Source organism: Pipistrellus kuhlii, unplaced genomic scaffold (genome assembly GCF_014108245.1).
Source record: "Pipistrellus kuhlii isolate mPipKuh1 unplaced genomic scaffold, mPipKuh1.p scaffold_m20_p_1, whole genome shotgun sequence".
NCBI classification, from domain to species: Eukaryota; Metazoa; Chordata; class Mammalia; order Chiroptera; family Vespertilionidae; genus Pipistrellus; species Pipistrellus kuhlii.
This window is the reverse complement of record NW_023425404.1, coordinates 10,451,406-10,470,615: the sequence shown is the minus strand read 5'-3', so window position 1 is coordinate 10,470,615 and position 19,210 is coordinate 10,451,406. Positions and strand designations below refer to the sequence as shown.

At 55.0% G+C, this 19,210-nt stretch overlaps 1 protein-coding gene across 2 annotated transcripts in view; it reads left to right on the top strand.

Annotated features, from left to right (window-relative positions):
* ESRRB (estrogen related receptor beta) overlaps positions 1-17,233 on the top strand; it is a 163,089-nt gene extending 145,856 nt beyond the window's left edge. For both annotated transcript variants that reach the window (XM_045578420.1, XM_036430647.2), the window contains 2 exons: positions 7,400-7,669; positions 13,781-17,233. In XM_045578420.1, the coding sequence (XP_045434376.1) occupies positions 7,400-7,669; positions 13,781-14,025 (515 nt within the window). In that variant the 3' untranslated portion in view covers positions 14,026-17,233. The remainder of the gene's footprint in view (positions 1-7,399; positions 7,670-13,780) is intronic.
* The last annotated feature ends 1,977 nt before the right edge of the window (positions 17,234-19,210 follow it).

The following is a 19,210-nucleotide window of genomic DNA, read 5'->3' as shown; positions in this document are numbered from 1 at the left end:
CACACTCAAGGGGCCAAAGAGCCGTATGTGGCTCTCGAGCCGTGGTTTGCCGACCACTGCTTTAAGGTTCTAACACACTCGGCTCGTAGTGCGGTGGGGACAGCCCATAGTCCTCTGGCACTGGCTCTCCTGGACTGGGATTCTCCCTCGCAACGCGGCACGGGACCCCGAATCTTGTCTGGGGATCCTCTCTGTTTGCTTGTCACGAGCTCTGAATGATGAAACGGCTGCCATGCTTATGTAGCAAAGGTGTCCTGGCCTTGTGATGCCAAGACCCGAGGTTGGTGGGGCGAGTGGAAAGGTCTCCCCGTGAGTCGTGTGCACAGTTCACAGGGAGGTCCCTCCCGCAGGCGAGGGCTGGTGGGGGGCCGTGCGGCTCAGAGGGGATGCCCATGCCGCTCAGCTGGCAGGATGCCTAGAATCCCCGCTGCGCTGCGCTGCGGGACTCCCTGTGGCCCGAGGTATTTTGATTCGGGGGTGGGCGCACTGGGGCTCTGGACTGAAGCGGCCTCAGTAAGCGGCTCAGCCTCTTGGGATTACACACTCAGTGGTTTTGAATCTGCCCTGTGCTGGGTCAGCACAGGTGTGGGGTCAGGCCACTGCTTAAGACACCTCAGCCTGGATTGCTCCACTAACCCAGGGCCAAATCGGGTGCAGCTCCCCGGCACCCCTCCTATCACTCACTCCTCTTCTGGGCCTAGCAGATACAGCATCCCCGCGATGGCTCAGGAGTGGCTCCTGGTGGCCCTCCGGTCCATTGCTTCCCCTTCCTACCACCCAGCCCTGCGCCACCTCCCAGAGAGTAGGGTAGAGCTAGGAAGCACCGTCTCCCCTGCACCCGGTCCTCCCCGGCTGTCCTGTCATCCCAGCTCCACCTCCTGTCTGTGCCCAACCCAGAGGGCAGTGGTCAGAGCAGAGTGGTTCCTGGGGATACAAACGCCGGGTTCAGGCAGACCTGGGTGCTGACCCCAGCTGCCCTTTCTGGTGTTACAAGAGACTTCATTTCCCCCTGAGCATCAGTGTCCGCTCCTGTGAGCTGGGACTCGGATTAGATCCCCTTCCCCAGGTGCTTGGAGGATAAGGCACACGCCCAGGCCCGCACATGGCAGAGACCATGGCCATCGTTGCTGCCGGTACTTTATTGGCAATAGTGTTAAAAGACCCCTTTCGCATCGCCATTGCTCTTTGTCCACAGCTGAATTCTTTTTGATTAAAAAATAAAGTAAACACAGGGGCTCACTTGTCTGCCTCAGACACTAATTTGCCTATTTTGCATAAATCTGCATGCTGAATTATTTGGGCCTGACCTTCTAGTGTTTACTAGTAAGGTAAAATTAATTAATGGAGCCTCCTGCCACTGCATGCAAACCTCATATTAAGGGTGATGACACATCAAGTGCCTGATACATTTAAAGGATACATTCTTTGGCCCATCCACTGAAGGGTCCCAGATTCGATTATGGTCAAGGACGTGCATCTTGGTTGCAGGCTCAACTCCCAGCCCCAGTCAAGGCAATAGGTGTGTCTCTGTCACGTTGATCTCTCTCTCTCTCTCTCTCTCTCTCTCTCTCTCTCTCTCTCTCTCTCTGTCTCTGTCTCTTCCTCTCCCTCCCTCTCTCTCCCTCTCCCTTCCTTCCTTCCTCCTTCCTCCTCCCTTCCACTCTCTAAAGAATCAATGGGAAAATGTCATTGGGTGAGGACTAACAAAACAAACAACAAAAATTATCCCTCTTATTCCCAAATGAGATCCTTGGGGCAGGAATGAGTCTAATTCTTTGTATCAGCCACAAATCCTAGCAAGAGATCTTACTACCTACAGTCAGTGTTCAATAAATGCATGCAAAGGCAGCTATGAAGCACCCCTGGGTGCTAGGCTCTGACCTGGAAGCTGGAGGATACCGAGACAAGAGATGTTCCCTTTGTGAAGGACAGAGGCTCCGGCTCCCGCTCAACGCTCTCTTCCTGAGTAGTTGTAAGGAGCCAGTCCGGTCTCTCCAGGAACCAAGATGGATAGGAGCAGACACCCCCCAGGCGGGCCCAGGCCTGCATCCTTCCTACTAGGCCTGCTCTCTTTTTGGCACTCACTCTTTCCTCCCTCTCTTCCTTCCTTCCTTTCTGGAAGAGTGGGAGAGAGAGGGAAAGACAAAGAGAAACATTGATGTGTGAGAAACACATCTTTGGTTTGCCTTCTGCATGAGCCCCAACCAGGGCCTGGGCTGGGGAGGAGCCTGCAACCAAGGTACATGCTCTTAACTGGAATCAAACCCAGAACCTTCGGTCTGCAGGCCAATGCTCTGGCCACTGAACCGGTTAGACCTTCAGACTTGATTGGGCAGAGGCCACGGAGGAAAAGTCCAAAAGGGCATGAGATGCTGTGAACAGTCCAACGGCACACAGAAGCTCGGAGCCACCTGCTTAGCTAGAGGAAGGCTGGTTTCAGCACCCACTCCTTCCCAGCGCCCCCCACCCCCCTTTTAACCGGGGAGGTGAACACACAGGGTGGGCCTGGTTGGGATTTGCTCAGAGTAACAGCCGCTCTTTTGTGTGCATCAGGCCTAAGTCTCCCTCCCCCAGATGCTGACTTTCCAAGAGCTGGGCTGCCCAGGGGACAAGCTCGAGCCTTCAGAGTGTCCGCCTCTTGCTCCCGGTGAGCAAGAGGTTAGAAGCGGAGCCCTGGCCTTCCCCAGGCGGTGGGCACCGCTTCATGAACAGCAGCCTCCAGGTGTGATTAGGTGTGATTAACCGGTTCTCCCTCCGCAGCCCAGGCAGCCTGGAGGCTGCCCCGGCTGGAACTTTCTCCTGCCAGTCCTGGGGGAGTCCTCACCAACATGTGGTGGCCTCTGCAGGGGACCCCAGAGGCACCCCCACATCAGGCCCCCCAGCGGCCCTGCTCCCAGGTAGCCACCGTCTGGCCCGCCCTAGGAGCAGCATGCCAGCGGCCGATGAAATATGGGCTGCCGAGTGACAGCAGCTGTGTCTGGAGTGGCCTCAGAGCCTATAATTACATCTCCCTTTATTACCTCTGCTAATGGCCCTCCAGGTCGACAGAAACGATAATAAATTAACAGATTATGAACTCCACTTGCCACAAATTATGTGTGCGCTCTCTCTCTCTCTCTCTTTTTTTTTAAATTCTAGGAGCTCCTGCTGTCAAGTCACAAGGGGGTGGGGGATGGGGGAGAACCTGACGTTATTAGATCAGTTGGTGCAGATAAAGCAACTTTCTGGGGGCAGCAGAGCTCAAGGTGGGAGACCCCGGGAGAGAGGGCCCACGGGCAGCCAGCGGGGCAGAACCGAATAGGCCAGTGCCCTCGGGGGTCAGCCAGGCACAGGGACGGCTGCACTCCTGGGGCAGGGCTACACCCAGCCTTTCCAGCGGCCCCCTGGGCCCCAGAATTGCTTGATGGAGGAGTGGAGGAGCCCTGGCAGAAAAGCGGAAGTGGAGGGTGCTTTGCTGAAGGGCAGGGAGGAATGGCTCAGCCCCTATGTTTGGGTTTAAATAAAAGGAGTATGGGCTTCTGGTAAAGTTGGGGATGTGACGGAGAGGTGGAGTTCCCTCTGGGAGTTTCCTGTACACGTACACCCACTGTATGCATGTGTGTGTGCGCGCGAGCACACGAGTGCTCCCGCACACGTGTTTTCCTCCCCTCCATGGTCATACTATAACTTGCTGTACCTGCTTCTTCCATTTAATTATAGGCAGTAGTATAGCACCTGCCATGTGCTAAGCAGTGTTCTAAATGTCCCGTCCTTAGCTCATTTAATTCAAACAGCCCCCCGAGGTCAGGACTGTTAGTATTCCTGCTTTACTAACAAAGAAACTGAGGCACAGAGAGCTAGACAGCCAGTGGTCAGCAAAGCTGGGGTTTTAATATATGGTCCAGCTCCGGCCTCTGCCCTTCACCCTTATCCCCGCCCTTATTATGCTCTTGAGTATCTTCCACATCCACACACATTCTACCTCATTCTTCTAGTGGCTTCTAGTATGCAGCTCATTTAACGAATAAGCACATTTGTATAATAATTGCACGTATTACCTGGGTCACATCTGGGTTGTCCTGCTTTGGGCCATTTCAGATGGACCCAGCAAACTCCTCTGCGCACGTGGTTGGGTGTATTTACACATGCTTTTCTTTCTGGGAGAAGTTCCCAGCTGTGGAATGGCTGGGTTAGAGGGAGCATACCTTTCCTTTTGCACTTGATCTAATTTTATCCTTGGACACCTTAAACAGGGACAGGTTCAAACGCCCCAAATAGGCAAAAATGTATTCACAGGACTCGTCTCCATCCCCGTCCCCTCCTCCTCCTCCTTCCTCCTAGAGGCAACACTTTTTCTTTCCCATTTCCCCTCCTAGTGTTTCTTTTCTCAAATATTAGAAAAGCTCACATATTTCCCCCTTCCTTGCACTTGGCATTTAGATTTTCAAAGCTAATCCGGCTCCTTTTGAAAACGCTCAGGGAGGAAGGGAGAAGTCAGGGGCTGAGACCACTCAGATCAGCCAAGCAGGGGCGGTCTGGCCACGGGCCTCAGGGGCACACCCTCCAGAGGTGGCACACAACTCCCCCATGAGCTGTCTCCCTCCCTCCCCGCCTCCCTGCCCCCTCGCCACAGGGCAGGCCTGCCTCTGACTCCACGGCAGCTACATCCCCCCCCACCCCACGCCTGGAGGACTAGAGGGGCTCGCCACGTCCTCTTGGCACAATTTCTTATCACCTGGGAGTCAAGGCCCAGTGGCCTTTGCCCGTTCTCTCCTCTGACTTGGACACTTGCTGGGCACCTTCTTGGCACCAGGATGGGAGCTTGGCAGTGGGGGTGGGAAGATGACAGGAAGCTCAGGGCATGGGGCACACAGACATGGAGCTGTGTGCTGTCAGAGCTCCTTGTTACCTCAGAGTCTCCTCCTCTGGGAAGCCTCCCAGGCTCTCCTCTGGGCCACTCCCCCACTGTGTGTGCTCAGAGCCCTCCGTCTCCTCATAGCGCTTCTTCTTGTCATGACTTCCTGGTGACACGCGGTACTTGGCGTGTCCTTCTCTTCTTACTGCAAACTCTTGAAGGCTGGGCCAGTACCAGTTCCGGTTAGAGCTGGCCATCCTGCCTCAGCTGTGGGGCCTTTTATTAGGTGTTCAATAAATGCTTGTTGGATGCATGAAGGGGCAGAGGCATGCTATTCACATTCTTCCTGTGATCGTACCTGCGTGATTAGCCTCACGGGGGTGGGGGTGGGGGGGGCTTTTCTCTGTTTCCAGAAGGAGACTTTCCCTTCCCCTCCCTCTCTGCCACCTTCCGATCCAACTGTCTATTAATTTCTCCCCATCCACCTCCTACTTCTTTCCTCCCATTCTGTCTGCTGTCAGATGCCCCCACCCCAGTGCCGTCCCCCACGTCCCTACACACACACACACACACACACACACACACCCTCGTGGGCTGGCTGATTGGTATCTGTTAATTAATGTCGCCCGAGGCCTCTCTTGCTCAGAAGCCCGATAAGGGAAATTGGATGTCCATTTCTATCTCTCTTTTATTACCTCCCGGCTCTCCCCGCCACCACGGGGAGCCACACACCGCTCCCACCACCCCCCAGGATCGGGACAGCACACGCCCCTGACCCTATGTGCCGCGGCCCGTCCCCCGAGAAGGCGCGTCGATGCAGGCCCGCCCGAGTCAGCAGGGTAATGTGACCCAGGTAATACGTGCAATTATTATACAAATGTGCTTATTCGTTAAAGAGCTGCATACTAGAATTGATCCGCTCTTTTGTCAGTCACCCCGGATGCCGGCAGCCGGGGCCTGGGTGGGGCAGATCAGGCCCGAGAACTGTGAGGATAGACTAAGAGGGTGCTCACGGGGAGAGGCCAGCCTGCCAGGTAAGGGGGCACCCTACAGAGGAACACACATACACAGGTTGGAAAAGAGGTAGGACGGTGTTTTTTAGAGACAGAGGAGGGTGGGACAGACACCACGGAAGCCCAGAGCGAGGGGCTAGTCCCGAAGCTTGGGGCTACCCCAGGCCTCCAGTCCAATGGGCGGTGAGAGTCATGGCAATAGCATGCTAACAACACCGGGACGCGTAGCCACGATAGCCTTCACTGCTGAGCACCCACTGTGTGCGGGGCGACGCTCGGGCTTCCACTCACCATCCTCATCCTCACAGCCCGCGCATCCAGGCGGGGTCAGGTTCCAGGTCTGCAAGGGAAGTGAGGGGTCCTACACAGGCAAATTACCCCTGGGAGTCCCCGACTTTTCATTGCCGTGACAGCTGGTGCCAGTGTGTGTGTGTGGATGCTGCTCCTTTTTTCAGCTCATCTGGGACGTGGTCCGCGTTGGAACCAGTCACGGAAGTCACCCCGTGTGTAGTGAATAGCTGTTTGAAAATCAGTTTCCTACCTTCCTACCTCTCTGCCTTGTGTATCGAGATGGTAATTGACTTTGCACAGTTAAGCACATATAATGCAATTCCAGTACATTATTCTCATTTTGCTAATGCATTTCATCTCATCACCAACAATAGTAAAAGCCTCGCAACCTTGCTGTGTGTCCTGTCACCATTGTCTTCACTTAGCCCTCACAGCGACACTCTTAAGCGGGCACTACTGTTAACACCCATTTCACGGATGAGGAAACTGAGGCATGGAGAAGCTGCACGGCTTTCCCAAGGTCAGCCTACAGCTAGTAAATGGGGAGTCAGGATTCAAGGCCAGGCAATCCTGAGAACACATTGGACAAGACAGTGGCACAGTTCTGGAGCCTTCCCTATGCCCAGGCTCACAGAACACGGGACTGCTGCGTCATCGTTAGATGGAGGAATGGCCTGGGCAGCAGGGTCCTGACCCCAGGGAAGACAGGCTGCCCTGTGACAAAGTGCCCCCCTCCCCCGACCCTGGAGGCCCCTGAGCATTTTGTAGGCCCAGGCTGGAGGTCACCGGAGGTCACTGGCCAGGAGCAGCTGGGACTCTGCACGGAGGGGCAGGCTCCACTTCAGCACACTGAAGCCTTCTGGGGCTCGAGCAGACTGGGGAGCCTGGAAACTGCCCAGACTCGAGGAGACCCTGTCCTGCCACCTCCTAATTCTATGAATTCACGACCTCCTTAAATTACAAATGCATTTCATTAATCAAAAAGCCTCTCCAGGCATTTGGAAAAATACCATAGAACGAGCAGTAATGACGATAATAACAAGTGTCAACGCTGACTGAGCTCGTTAGGTAAGTCTTTTCCGTGAAACCCACGTCTGACTCATTCACCAACAAAAGGACGATGAGTCCCAAAGGTATGAGGGGGAATGGCAGGATCCGGAGGTGCCCAAACCCTGCCCGATCCGGCCCTCCGGCCAGCCTCAGGGAGGCCCTGGCCCGCCCGCCTGACCACGGCCGCCCTCCTTGCGTCCTCTCCCCGCAGGCTTCTCGAACCTCTCCCTGGGGGACCAGATGAGCCTGCTGCAGAGCGCCTGGATGGAGATCCTCATCCTGGGCATCGTGTACCGCTCGCAGCCCTATGACGACAAGCTGGCGTACGCCGACGACTACATCATGGACGAGGAGCACTCCCGCCTGGCGGGGCTGCTGGAGCTCTACCGGGCCATCCTGCATCTCGTGCGCCGATACAAGAAGCTCAAGGTGGAGAAGGAGGAGTTTGTCACCCTCAAGGCCCTGGCCCTGGCCAACTCAGGTAACGGGGAGTGTGGGACGTCACCTCAGGCCTGGGGAGCACCCCGCTGAGCCCTGTGAGGGGGATAGGTGTGAAGGTGCCAGAGGCTCTTGTTCCCAAAGATTGTGCAAGGGGCGGTCTGGGGTTAAAAGGGTGGTGGCAAAGGCCGGCATTGGCTGAGTGTTTCCTGAGCCCTGATTTGCAAAACACTGTGCTGGGCCCTTGACCTCCAGGCCAGCACATGGTCAAGGACACAGATTTCAGAGCAAAAGGTGACTCAGAGTCAAATCTTGCTTCTTTCACTCAGGCAGGCTGCTTTATGCGGTGCCTCTGCCTGCTCATCAGTAAAATGAGAACAGTAGGAAGGCCCTACCCCACAAGACTGTGTGCATGATTTATTTGTATGTAATTAAAATTATATTGACAACATACCTGGCCCATGGTAAGTGCCTAGCCTGTTAAATAAATTAGCTGTGCACTTATTTCATGCTTACAAACAACCCTGGGAGCAAAGTTCTTATTTTTAACCCCATTTTACAGATGTGGAAACTGAGGCTCAGAAAGGTGAAACAAATTGTCCAGGGTCATACAGAGCTAGGAGTCAAGCCAACGTCCTATGATTCCAAAACCAACCTGAGCTCATGCCCATTCTTTGAATCTCTCGATCAAATTGTTCAGGTCCAAGAGAGAAAAATGTCCTGAGTTGTTTAGTCTGTTGTTCAAAGGAGGCCTTGTTCCATTTCTTCCTTCCCACCAGCTCCTGGGGAAAAGGGCTGACACAGGGGAATGAGCTTAAACGTATTCTATCTGCACATGGCGTCCACCTGTGCAGGGTGCCATGGGGCTGCAGAAGGGAGGGAAAGGCGAGGTCCCGTCCTAAAGACTGTCAGCATGTGCATGTGTTGTTCTGCTGCTGGACGGCGCATTGAATTACCTACTCAAGTCTGGGTCACATGGACCCAAGTTCAAATTCCAGCTCTGCTCCTTGGTAGCAGTGTGACCTTGGACATGTTGGCAGTCTTCCTAGCTCTGTCCTTGTGTGTCCGGGGATGTCCCAGTACCTCCTCCAAGCACTTGTGTATGAAATGATCGACAGGAGATAAAGCACTTAGCCAGTGCCTGACCTGGAGGAAATGTTCAATAAATATTAATTATTATCATTATTATTAATATTAGAGGACACAGCGTTATCAGCATACGGGAGAGGGAGAGCTGGCTCAGGTGGAGACAGTACAAACAGGGCAACCTACGGGCTTGCTTGCTATTGTTGTGCTTTTCCTGCAAGCCCCACATTTAGGAAGCCTCAGTCCCAGGCTAATGGGGTCCAGGGGACCCCTCACAGATGGCTCCACAGAGAACACTGCTGATGTCCCATCTGACCCCCTTCCCTGGGTCCCTGCTCGCAGGCCCAGCTGCTGAGTTTTGTAGTTGATGCTCACAGTCCCCCCCTTCGCCAGAGACTCACCCGCATCTGCCTTGCCAGGAGGGGTACCTACCCCACCCACCCCTTGGCACCTTCAGCCAATGGTGGCCCACACGGGGGAACCAAAGGCTGAACTCCTGGCAGGGTGGGGTCAGGCTAGGCCTAGGCCACGTCCTTACCTTGCAGGCTCCTGCCCTGTCCCTCTCTTCCTTCTCCTGAAAGCATGTCCTCTATGAACCCCATGGATCTGAACCCGTGTCGCAGCCCCTGCTTCCAGGGAACTGACCTAATCCAAAAAGGGAAGCTTTTGGTTTTTTTTTATTTTAGTTCAAATCCCTTTTATTAGTAAACCAATACAAAATAATAATTTAAAATTTGCATGCTTCTATAGAGATCATTTATGCTTTGAGTCCCCTATTGTAGTCTGTGTTTTGTAGGAGAATGCCAGTGCTGTTGGGGTTTTTTAGTGACTTTAGATTGACAGGATAAGCAGGTGGTTTGTAAGTACCATATACCCCTGTACAGTTCCCCCTACTAGGAACATCGTGCATTGGTGTGCCAACTTGTTACCATGAATGAGCCAATGTTGGTATGTTATTATTAATAAAAGTCCGCAGTTGCCACCGGGGTCTTCAGTCTGCATTATACAGGGACAGATCTCCATCCTTACACGTCTTACAGAGTAGCGTCACCACTCCCTGTGCCCACCTGTTCAGCGCAGCACCTTAGGCAGCGCTGTGGATGGGCACAGGAAGGGAGGGGACACGGTGAAATCAGAGGGCACAGGGCCAACACAGGGAGACAGCAGGGCTGGCAGGCCTTGGAGGGCGATTTTGGAGTCTCTTGACCACTTCACAGCAGACCTGAGCTCAAGCTTATCCCAGCTGGGAGGAGAGAGAGAAAAGTGGGGAGGCCACTCAACTGTCACCTTCATCTCCCCCACCTCCTCAACACCACGCTGCTAGGACTCTCAGGAGGCTCTTTAGCATGGCCAGCGGCTCTCGCCTTGATCTCAACACATACAGACATGCACAGACGCTTATATTCACACATGCACACATACACACAAGTATATACATACACATACTCATACAGATATGCACACACCACCTGAGGTGTGGTGCCATGAGCACCAAGCTTTGCCTAAATACACACAGGTCATGTGAGACGAAGTTCCAGGAGCCTGGACTTCTTGTCCCAGAGGCATCTATGGGGCTATCCTGCTGCTTCCGTGCCGGGTCAGGAAGCCTAAGGTGGAAGAGAAGGCGGTGGTGATGCCCAGGCCCTGGCTGCACAGCGAAGCAATCAACTGCAGGCAGAGACGGGGAAAGAACAGGCCGTTTGGGGGGTTAGGCTAGAAAAACAATTTGGGGTCACAGAGGCTCCTAGCTGTGAAGGGATTGGGAGCCGTGAAAGATAGAGGGGAAGAGGAAGTGGCCTGTCCCCAGCAGTGAGGTAGGCAAGTCACCCAGGCTGACAGAGTGTGTTAGCTGGAGAAGAGACGGGGACGGGGGGTCAGCCTGGTGGCAGCCGCATGGGCCACTGAGGGAGCCACTGCTCAGGTAGAGTGGATGGGACAGGGCCTCTCAGTGGCTCAGGGGGCTGACACTAGACAGAGGGCGAAGCACATCAGAGACAGGCTGAGCCCCAAACCAGGGTCCCTCCGGAGCCTGCTGGCCGACGTTCACCCGTGTCTTGGCCTCTGCAAGCCTCTCTGACAGCAGGAAAAAATCATCGCCATTGATTTTGTAATTAACAGTTTATCAATGCCATCGATACAGACGTGCTGATGGATTGCAAAGAAATTAATCCTGCAATGTTATTTTATTTCATTTTTGGTCGAAGGCAGCTGCCAATTTTGGCCTCCTTGGGGAGGCGGGGGTGGGGAGGGGAAGCTGGCAGAGGCAGGGAGTCTGGAGGGCCAGGTCCCAGCCTACAGGGCCTAGCGCATCTGAGGTGCACACTCTGTAAACAGCTGCAAGAGGAGGAAGGGAGCCCTGCTGCCTCTGTAACCGGCAAAGGAGTCCTCACCGCCTTGGTATCAAGAGCAGAAAGTGAGGAGGGGCCTTGGGTATGGGGCCAGTGACATCCCAGCTCTGCCAGGGCACTCATCCTGTTAGAGCACATGTGTCAAACACAAGGCCCGCGGGCCAAATCCGTCCCTCCAGGCCTTGCAATGTGGCCCGCACCGCGCTGTCATCACTGCACTCCGCTGCGTTTCCATCACAATGACAGTTTATGACTGTTCAGTAAACCATTCGGCCCGCGATTTAGGCTGGATTTTAGATTTTGGCCCCTTCTCTGATTGAGTTCGACACCCCTATGTTAGAGTCTTCACCATCCTATATTAAAAGGCTAATACTATATAAATCCACTCAACGGTGGAATGACCAGTCGCTATGAAGCACACTGACCACCAGGGGACAGATGCTCAATGCAGGAGCTGCCCCCTGGTGGTCAGTGTGTTCCCACAGGGAGAGCTCTGCTCAGCCAGAAACCAGGCTCATGGCTAGCAAGCACAGCGGTGGTGGCAGGAGCCTCTCCCACCTCTGCAGTAGCACTAAGGATGTCCGACTGATGACAGGCTCGCTCCCCCTTAGGAGGGGGAGTCGTTTGTTGGACATCCCTCGTGGTCTCCTGGACTGCAAGAGTGCAGGCCGGGCTGGGGAATTCCTTGCCCACCTCCTCCACCCCCTCCACCTCCCCAGAGCACAAACCTTGTGCACCGGGCCTCTAATAATGAAAGTAGTATCATGTACTAGGTGTTTATTAAGTGCCTGGTAACAAGCTATTTCATTTAACCCTCAGCACCACTCTGTGAGGTATGCACTCTTAGGTGCTCCATTTTATAGACTAGGACACAGTCTCAGAGAGTCTAAGTGACTTGGCCAAAGCCACGCAGCATCTAAGACTCTGGAGTCTTGTCTAGCTCATCCTACTGCCATCCTCCCAAGAGAAAGAGGCAGGACCCTTGAAGGCACAGGCTGCACGTAGACCCAGAAGGTCAGGGGGTGGTCACTGGTGTCAGCTGGCTGGTGCAGCTGCTCTTAGCAGTCTGGTATCTACACCAACCCAACATGCAAGGGAATTGCCCCGCTCCTTTGAGTAGCTCAGGAAACTTGCCCAGTCTTCCTGGATACCCACTCAGCTTCAAGCTCCCGGATCCACACGCTCCCTTCCCCTCCCAGCTCTGGCAGGCCCTGGGCGCTACAGTTCAAGGTGGCGGCTCAGAGTCTTTAAGGAACATTAGTCAGAAGAAGGCTGTTATTTTCTCTGGCATCAGGGAATGGCTTCCAGGAGATTTCCTTTGCTTCAGCTCAGACCTGACTGTTGCCCAGCTATCATCAGGCCCCTCCTGCTCTGCTGAGATTTGAGTAAATTTTATTTGAACCTCCAATTCATGGCATGAGACCGAAACACTCCCCAGGGTTTTAGATTGGAAAGGCCCCTTCCAACAGCTACCTGCATCACTGTGCCTCATGTGTCCAGCCATGTGTCTCAGTACCCGCCATGTTCCCTACCACGGGGCACCCCGCCAGAGCTTAGCCTCTTCACCGGTGTCTGTGTTCTGTGATCAGCATTTTTCAAGGTTACCTATTGCACTGAAGGCTTGAGCTGGTATCTGGCATCAGAAGCAGCAACAGTAAAGTGATGGTGCTGATGGTGCTGGTGGTGATGGTGGTAGTGATAATAGTGGTGATGGTATGATGGTAGTGGTGGTGATAATGGCATTGGTTATGACAATGGTGATGCTGATGGTGATGATATTGGTTGTGGTTGTGATGATGGTGTGATGGTAGCGATAATGGTGGTGATGGTGGTAGTGGTAATAGTGGTGATGGTATGATGGTAGTGGTGGTGATGATGGCAGTGGTTATGATGATGATGGTGGTCGATGCGATAATAATGGTGATGATGGTGTGATGGTAGCGATAATAGTGGTGGTGGTGGTTGTGGTTGTAATGGTAGTGATGGTGGTGGGTGTGATGGTGGTGGTGGTAGCTGTGGTTGTAATGGTGGTGAGGGTGATGATGATGGTGGGTGTGATAGTAGCAATGATGATGATGGTGGTGGTGGTGGTTGTAATGGAGGTGAGGGTGATGATGGGTGTCATGATGGTGTGATGATGATTGTGGTGGTGGTGATGTGATGGTGGTGAGGATGATGATGATGGTGGGTATGATGGTGATGGTGATGGTGGTGGTGATGGTGGTGGTGGTGGTGATATCACTAGCTGGGCACTTACTTTGTACTGTTTTAAGCCCTTGACCTGTATTAACAGGTAGGTATGGCTGTTATCTCATTTCACAAATGAAGAAAATGGGGCACCAAGAAGTTAAATAACTTGCCTAGAGTCACACAGGTAGCAAGTGAGGGACACAGGGTGCCACCACCACCAGTCTGGCTCCACAGTCCACCCGGCTCCTCAGGGCAATTACAGGTCTGTTCACGGTCATGCCCTTTGGGGTCTCTACTTCTGTCTCTCGAAATGTCCTCCATAGATAGGATCTCTCGCTGGGTCCAACCCTCGCTCTGCCATTGGCCTCTGTGACCTCAGACTGACTGGCAGCCTCTGAGCCTTGGTTTTCTCTCCCTAAAATGAGGACTTGGGTGGCTCCAAAGCAGAGTCCAGGCTTCTGTGGTGGCCTCCATCCCCCACGACGGTGCCCTCCACCCAGGGCCCCTGACCCTCTCCCTTGCTCCCACAGATTCCATGTACATCGAGGACCTGGAGGCGGTCCAGAAGCTGCAGGATCTGCTGCACGAGGCTCTGCAGGACTACGAGCTGAGCCAGCGCCACGCGGAGCCACGGAGGACGGGCCAGCTGCTACTGACGCTGCCCCTGCTGCGGCAGACGGCCGCCAAAGCCGTGCAACACTTCTACAGCCTCAAACTGCAGGGCAAGGTGCAAATGCGCAAACTCTTCCTGGAGATGCTGGAGGCCAAGGTCTGAGGGCGCGGCACCCAGATGGACTCCTGCCTGTGGACAAACGGCCGGCCGGATGCAGAGACCTCCTCAGCCACCAGCCTCGACCTGCAAGCCTATGTCATGGCCACGGGCAGTCCCAGAAGGAGGGGTTACATGCCTCCAGCTGCGTGCAGGGACCTGGGTGCTGGGGACGGGAGCGGGGATGGGAGGGCAGGGCGTGGGGCTCATCTGTAACTGGCTTTTTCTTTGGTATGTTTTTCCTTCTCCACGGGCAGTGCTGAGACCGGAGACCACCAAGGAGGGCCCTCTCTCCACCAAACCACCCAGAGGCAGCTCAGACGTTTCCTGACCCATCCCTTCCCCCTGTACCAACCCCTGTCCTGGTGGGCAGTGCTGGTACCTAGGACTCGGGCACACTCACATGGGTTCCACCTGGAGCAGTTCCTTTCTCCGAGGGCAGGTGCTTGTCCTGGGGGCCCTCCGCACTCTGGAGTTCCAGAGGTCCCTCAAGGGGCCCCAAGCCTTCCACAGGCCAGTGGCCCCTCCCTCACACGCCCCCTCAGCTCCGCACACACCAGCTCCCAGCAGGGACTCACCATCCAGAGAACAGCGGCTAGACTCACTCATTTTCCTGGCGCTCCAGCCCTCGGTGTCCTGCCTCCCCGGACCTGCCTCTCCTCTTCCTCTTCTCCCCCAGGAGCCCCTGCTGCCTCCTGTCCTCCCTCAGAGCTCACCGAGCCCTGCTTCAGCCAGCCAGGGGGCCACAGCTGGGACAGTGCTGGCTCAGAGAGGAGCTCCTCCTTTCTCCTTGCCTTTACCACTCCGTCAATCTTCAGGGCAGTCCACACAGGCGGTCTGTGGGAAGTGGGGGATGTGCAGCATCCTGGCCCCATCCTTGGGCACCCCCTTTCTAGGATGGCAGTCCTGGGAGCCTCGGCACACAGAGTCAAGGCTGGCAGTCCTGGGACCTTCGGCACCCTGATTCTAGGCTGGCAGCCCTAGGGCTCTGGGCACCCCGATTCCAGGCTGGCAGTCCTGGTAGAATCCGGGCAGGATAGAGAGGCCCAAACCAACATTTGCTGAGCACATAAAAGCCTCAAAGCAGATAAACAAGAGGGGAAACCAGAAGATGGGGAGCCCAGTGGAGGTCACCAGCCTCTGATCACCCTGGTTCTGGGCAGCGGACCCCAGGTCACCCCTCCTGCATTCCCAAGGGAAGGGCTGGGAGAAGATGCCATGGGGTGGGGGTGGCTCCAGCCGCCCTCTGACTAAGCAGGTGTGGTGCACTGGGAGGCCCAGCTCTCATGTGGAACCACCCAGCCCCCACGCTGCTGTGAGGGGTGACCAAGCACCCCAGCTTGCCCTGGGTGTTCCTGGTTTGAGCACTGCAAATCCTGTGTCCCAGGAAATCCTCCTTGTGGGCAAACGGGAACAGTTGGTCCCCCGAGTGGTCACGAAAATCTGTGGTAGCCCACTTGGGGGAGGATGGCTCTGACCGCCTCGTCGGGTGTGACAGGTACCTGAGGGCAGCTTAGGGGTCCTAGGATGGACGATGCCCTTCCAGGCCTTGTGATGCAGGCATCAGAGCCACACTACCTGGGACACTTCTGGGGAATCCACACCCATTCTAGCCCAACCTCCGGGCACCTGGAGAGGCAGGCAGACCCCACCCACCTGTCGCCAGGACACCAGGCGGCCAGGCGCCCTCTTCCTCAGCCTCATGTTTCTAAAGCAAACTGGCAAACCGCAGCTGCTGGCTCCCCTCTGTCTCCCCACACAGACCCGTTTCCCAGGCAGGAGGGCCGGCTGACGTCCTCCTGTAGGAAAGGTGAAGGGCTCCAAGGGACTCAGACCGAGACGTGTGCCCCACCCATCCCCACTGTGGCTGTGGGGAATCCAAGGCCATGGCCACTTGACAGTCAGCATTGGGTTACACTCCCTCCCTAGCTCTGTGTGGGTCCCCACTGTCCCTGGTCTGGATGGACACACAGACACTTCCTCAGTATCAAGGAACGGGGACCAGAGCCCAGGTCTAACTTAACCATCAGCCATCGTGCCCTGAGGTCTGAACTGGAGAACTCCCGGTGCGAGAACGTGCCCCTCACTGTGCCCAGCGCTGGAGGCGGTGGGGCAGAGGGTGCCATCGCCTCACCTGGGCTCCCGCCTCTGTGTGGTATCACTTCCTGCTTGAGTGTGAGGACCGTGCTGCCAGTCCCCCCTCTAAAAGCTTCTAAGGCACCACGACTGGCTTGGCATGGGCAGTGTTCTGTACCCGGGCAGCTCCCTTACCCCTTTCCAGCAGGGAGGGGTGGTGGCCCTGGTGTCAATGAGGCGTCGCTGCTGATGCTCTTAACTCTTAGGGCAACGGAAGTCCATTCAGTGGGCGGCCCTGCGTGCACGTGACAGAGCCACTAGCCTTCAGAAAACACGTTTGGGGCGGCTTCTAGGTGGGGACTGAGCCCTCCCTGGGAAGGGGTGGCCCTGCCTTAGGGGGGATGGTGTGTTGAGGAGAGTTTAGGGACACCCAGTCCCCTCCCCCAGAATTCAAGTTGACCCCAAACCTGCTGTTCCTGGGAACCCTTTAAAGCAGAACAAGCCCTTCTCAGTTGTATTCTCATGATTCAGGTCATCGACGTGAACAAGAAATAAAGTGGAAAAATCCAACCACGGAGAAGGCGGTATCGGCTGGGTTTTGTTTGGTCCCCGTGTCCCCACCCTTTCTAAAGCCTCTGGCCGGTCTTGTTATGCGTGACCCTGGATGGTGACCCCAGGTTATGCATACAGGAAACCAGTTGTCTCAGAACCAGAGAGGGGTGTGGTCTGGGAGGCCATGTCAAGGCCTCAAAGGAGCTGAATCTGCACGCAGCCCTGCGCCAGGGTCACCCTCCCCTCCATACTCTCCCCTCCCCCCTGTGCAGGTGGGAGAGGTGGGGAGGGGGGAGCAGTGAGAAACCTGGGACAAGCAGAGGGGCCCATGCCCAGGGGACAGCACCAAAGAAAAGCACTACGTGGAAAGATGATTTTATTTTCTAATAATGCTAACGTGGCTGGAATGGCTTAAGATGTGTGTATATTTTTAAATGGCATCCATCATCGCATCAGCACCTGTGGTATTTCCTCTGTATGTGTTACCCCCAGGACGCCCCTGTACATGCAACCCCCCTAGGATTCTCCGGTCCTGGCCCCGTGTATCTGGAATCTAATAAATAAGGAACGGCCTATTGGAAATTTCTTCACCTTATATTTGGGCCGCCGTTTCCTGGACGGCACAGCTCTTGGGTCTCACAGGCTGATGGCAGGAGAGGCCGTGAGAACCAGCTCAGCCTCCATTCTCTGGGCAGCCAAGTGTGTTCAGTGGCCAGGTCTGGGCCAGGTCTACTGCTCTGTAAACTTTCAGTGCTAAGGGTGAGGCCGCCTGATTGCACTTGCACTCTCTCCCTGTGTTCAAAGCCCCTCACGCAGTGCGTGCCCCTGCGAGAGCCCAAGGTCACGTTCAATGCCCAGCCACCCACCCCAAAGAAACAGCCCAGAAAACCACCAAACCAAAGTGACCCAAGTCTTTATCCTGAGCGTTGTCAACATCAGCAGTGGGACGTTCGGTTATTAATGTGCAGCCAAACTTCACCAGAAACCTCTTTCTTTACCTCCTCTCTCCCTCACAGCAGCTGCCCCTGAAAACCCTTCGGGCATCTCCTCACGCCCCCAACTCAGCCTCCGTGGGTGCCCAGATCCAGCTTTTTGTTATCTAGATCAGCGGTTACCAACCGGCGGTGCACGGACCACCAGAGGTCCGAAAGGTTGGCGACCGCTGGTGTAGATCAGCTCAGCCTCTTCGTGTCTTTCCACCTTTCCACACAAGCCAAGGTCAGAAGCTGGTCCAGTAAACAAATCCTTCTCCAGCGAAGGCTGTGGGGTGGGGGTAGTGGAGCAAACCTCACCACCTCAGATACTCCATTTTGCCTCTGTTGCAAATTCATGTTGCCCCAAAGAACAGCCACCACCTGAAATCCAGTCAGCTGTCCCTCACCTGGCCTGACACTTTGTTGTGCAAAAGGACCGTATGTAGTTTCCCAGACCCAGGATCACCCTCCCAGGCACCACCTCCAGCCTCCTAGGCGGGCAGTGGAGTTTTATTTCAGAAAACACCCAGAAAAGCAGATCCTTCCTTCCCAAGGTGTGCTCTCGTGCCTCAGTCCTCATTTCCCTGACCGACACCAGTTCCTCTTGACTCATCACCTGGCACAGGGCTAGTTTGGGGGCATGGTGGTGGCTCCCAGTTGAACAGAGAAAATAGCAGTTTATGAGGGCATCTGAAACAGGAGACTTTCAGCAGCCTACTGGAGTGTGGAAGGGGAACCAGTCTGGCCTTTGAGTGGGAAGGTTGTACAAGAAAACCATCCTGAGGAAGCAGGTGGAGGCTGGGACCTGGAGGAGAGGAGAAAACAGGTGAGGCTGGGGGAGGCATATCAGAGGGGGGAGAGGGAGAGAGAGAGAGAGAGATGCTGAAGAATAGAGAGGAAGAGACAGCAAGGCTGATGTGCTCTGGACTTGCTCGAGAAGCTGGAAGAAGACCATCTGCCTGGTTGGTGGCAGAGGGGAGGACGAGGAGGCTGGAAAGCAGAGAGGCCAGATGGCACAGGGCTTGGTCAGATGCCTATCCTAGGACAAGTGGGAAACCCTGACAGAGCTTGAAGCAGGGGAGGGTCCTGGTCAGATCTGCCTCTCCCACTTAGACACAGCAGGTCAAGCTTTCAGTCCTCTGTGGACCGGCTACCAAGGTGAGGCATGAGCTTTGGATCCAGCCTGGCTGAGGCTCAGAAACCCTGCTCTGGCCTCACTGGCGGTGTGGTCAAGGGCCAGAGGCCTTCCTCTCCATCTGCACCATGACGCTGACCTCATCCTGAAAAGATGCTAACAGGATCTATCAGTGGGTTGCTGGCTACATCCTAGACATTCTACCCATATTGTCCCATTCATTCCTCACAGTGTATGTTTGATGTAAATGCTACTGCCTTCATTTTATGGAAGACTAAAGCTCAGAAAGGTTAATCAACATGTTTAAGGTCACAGAGCCCAGATTCAAATTCACATCTGTAGGAATTCAATTAAAGTCTCTTATCTGCCATGCCACAGTATCGACTAGCCAGCTGCAGGGCCAGACACATAGCAGGCACTTAACAATGCCCATTCCTTTCCCCGCCCTTTTCCC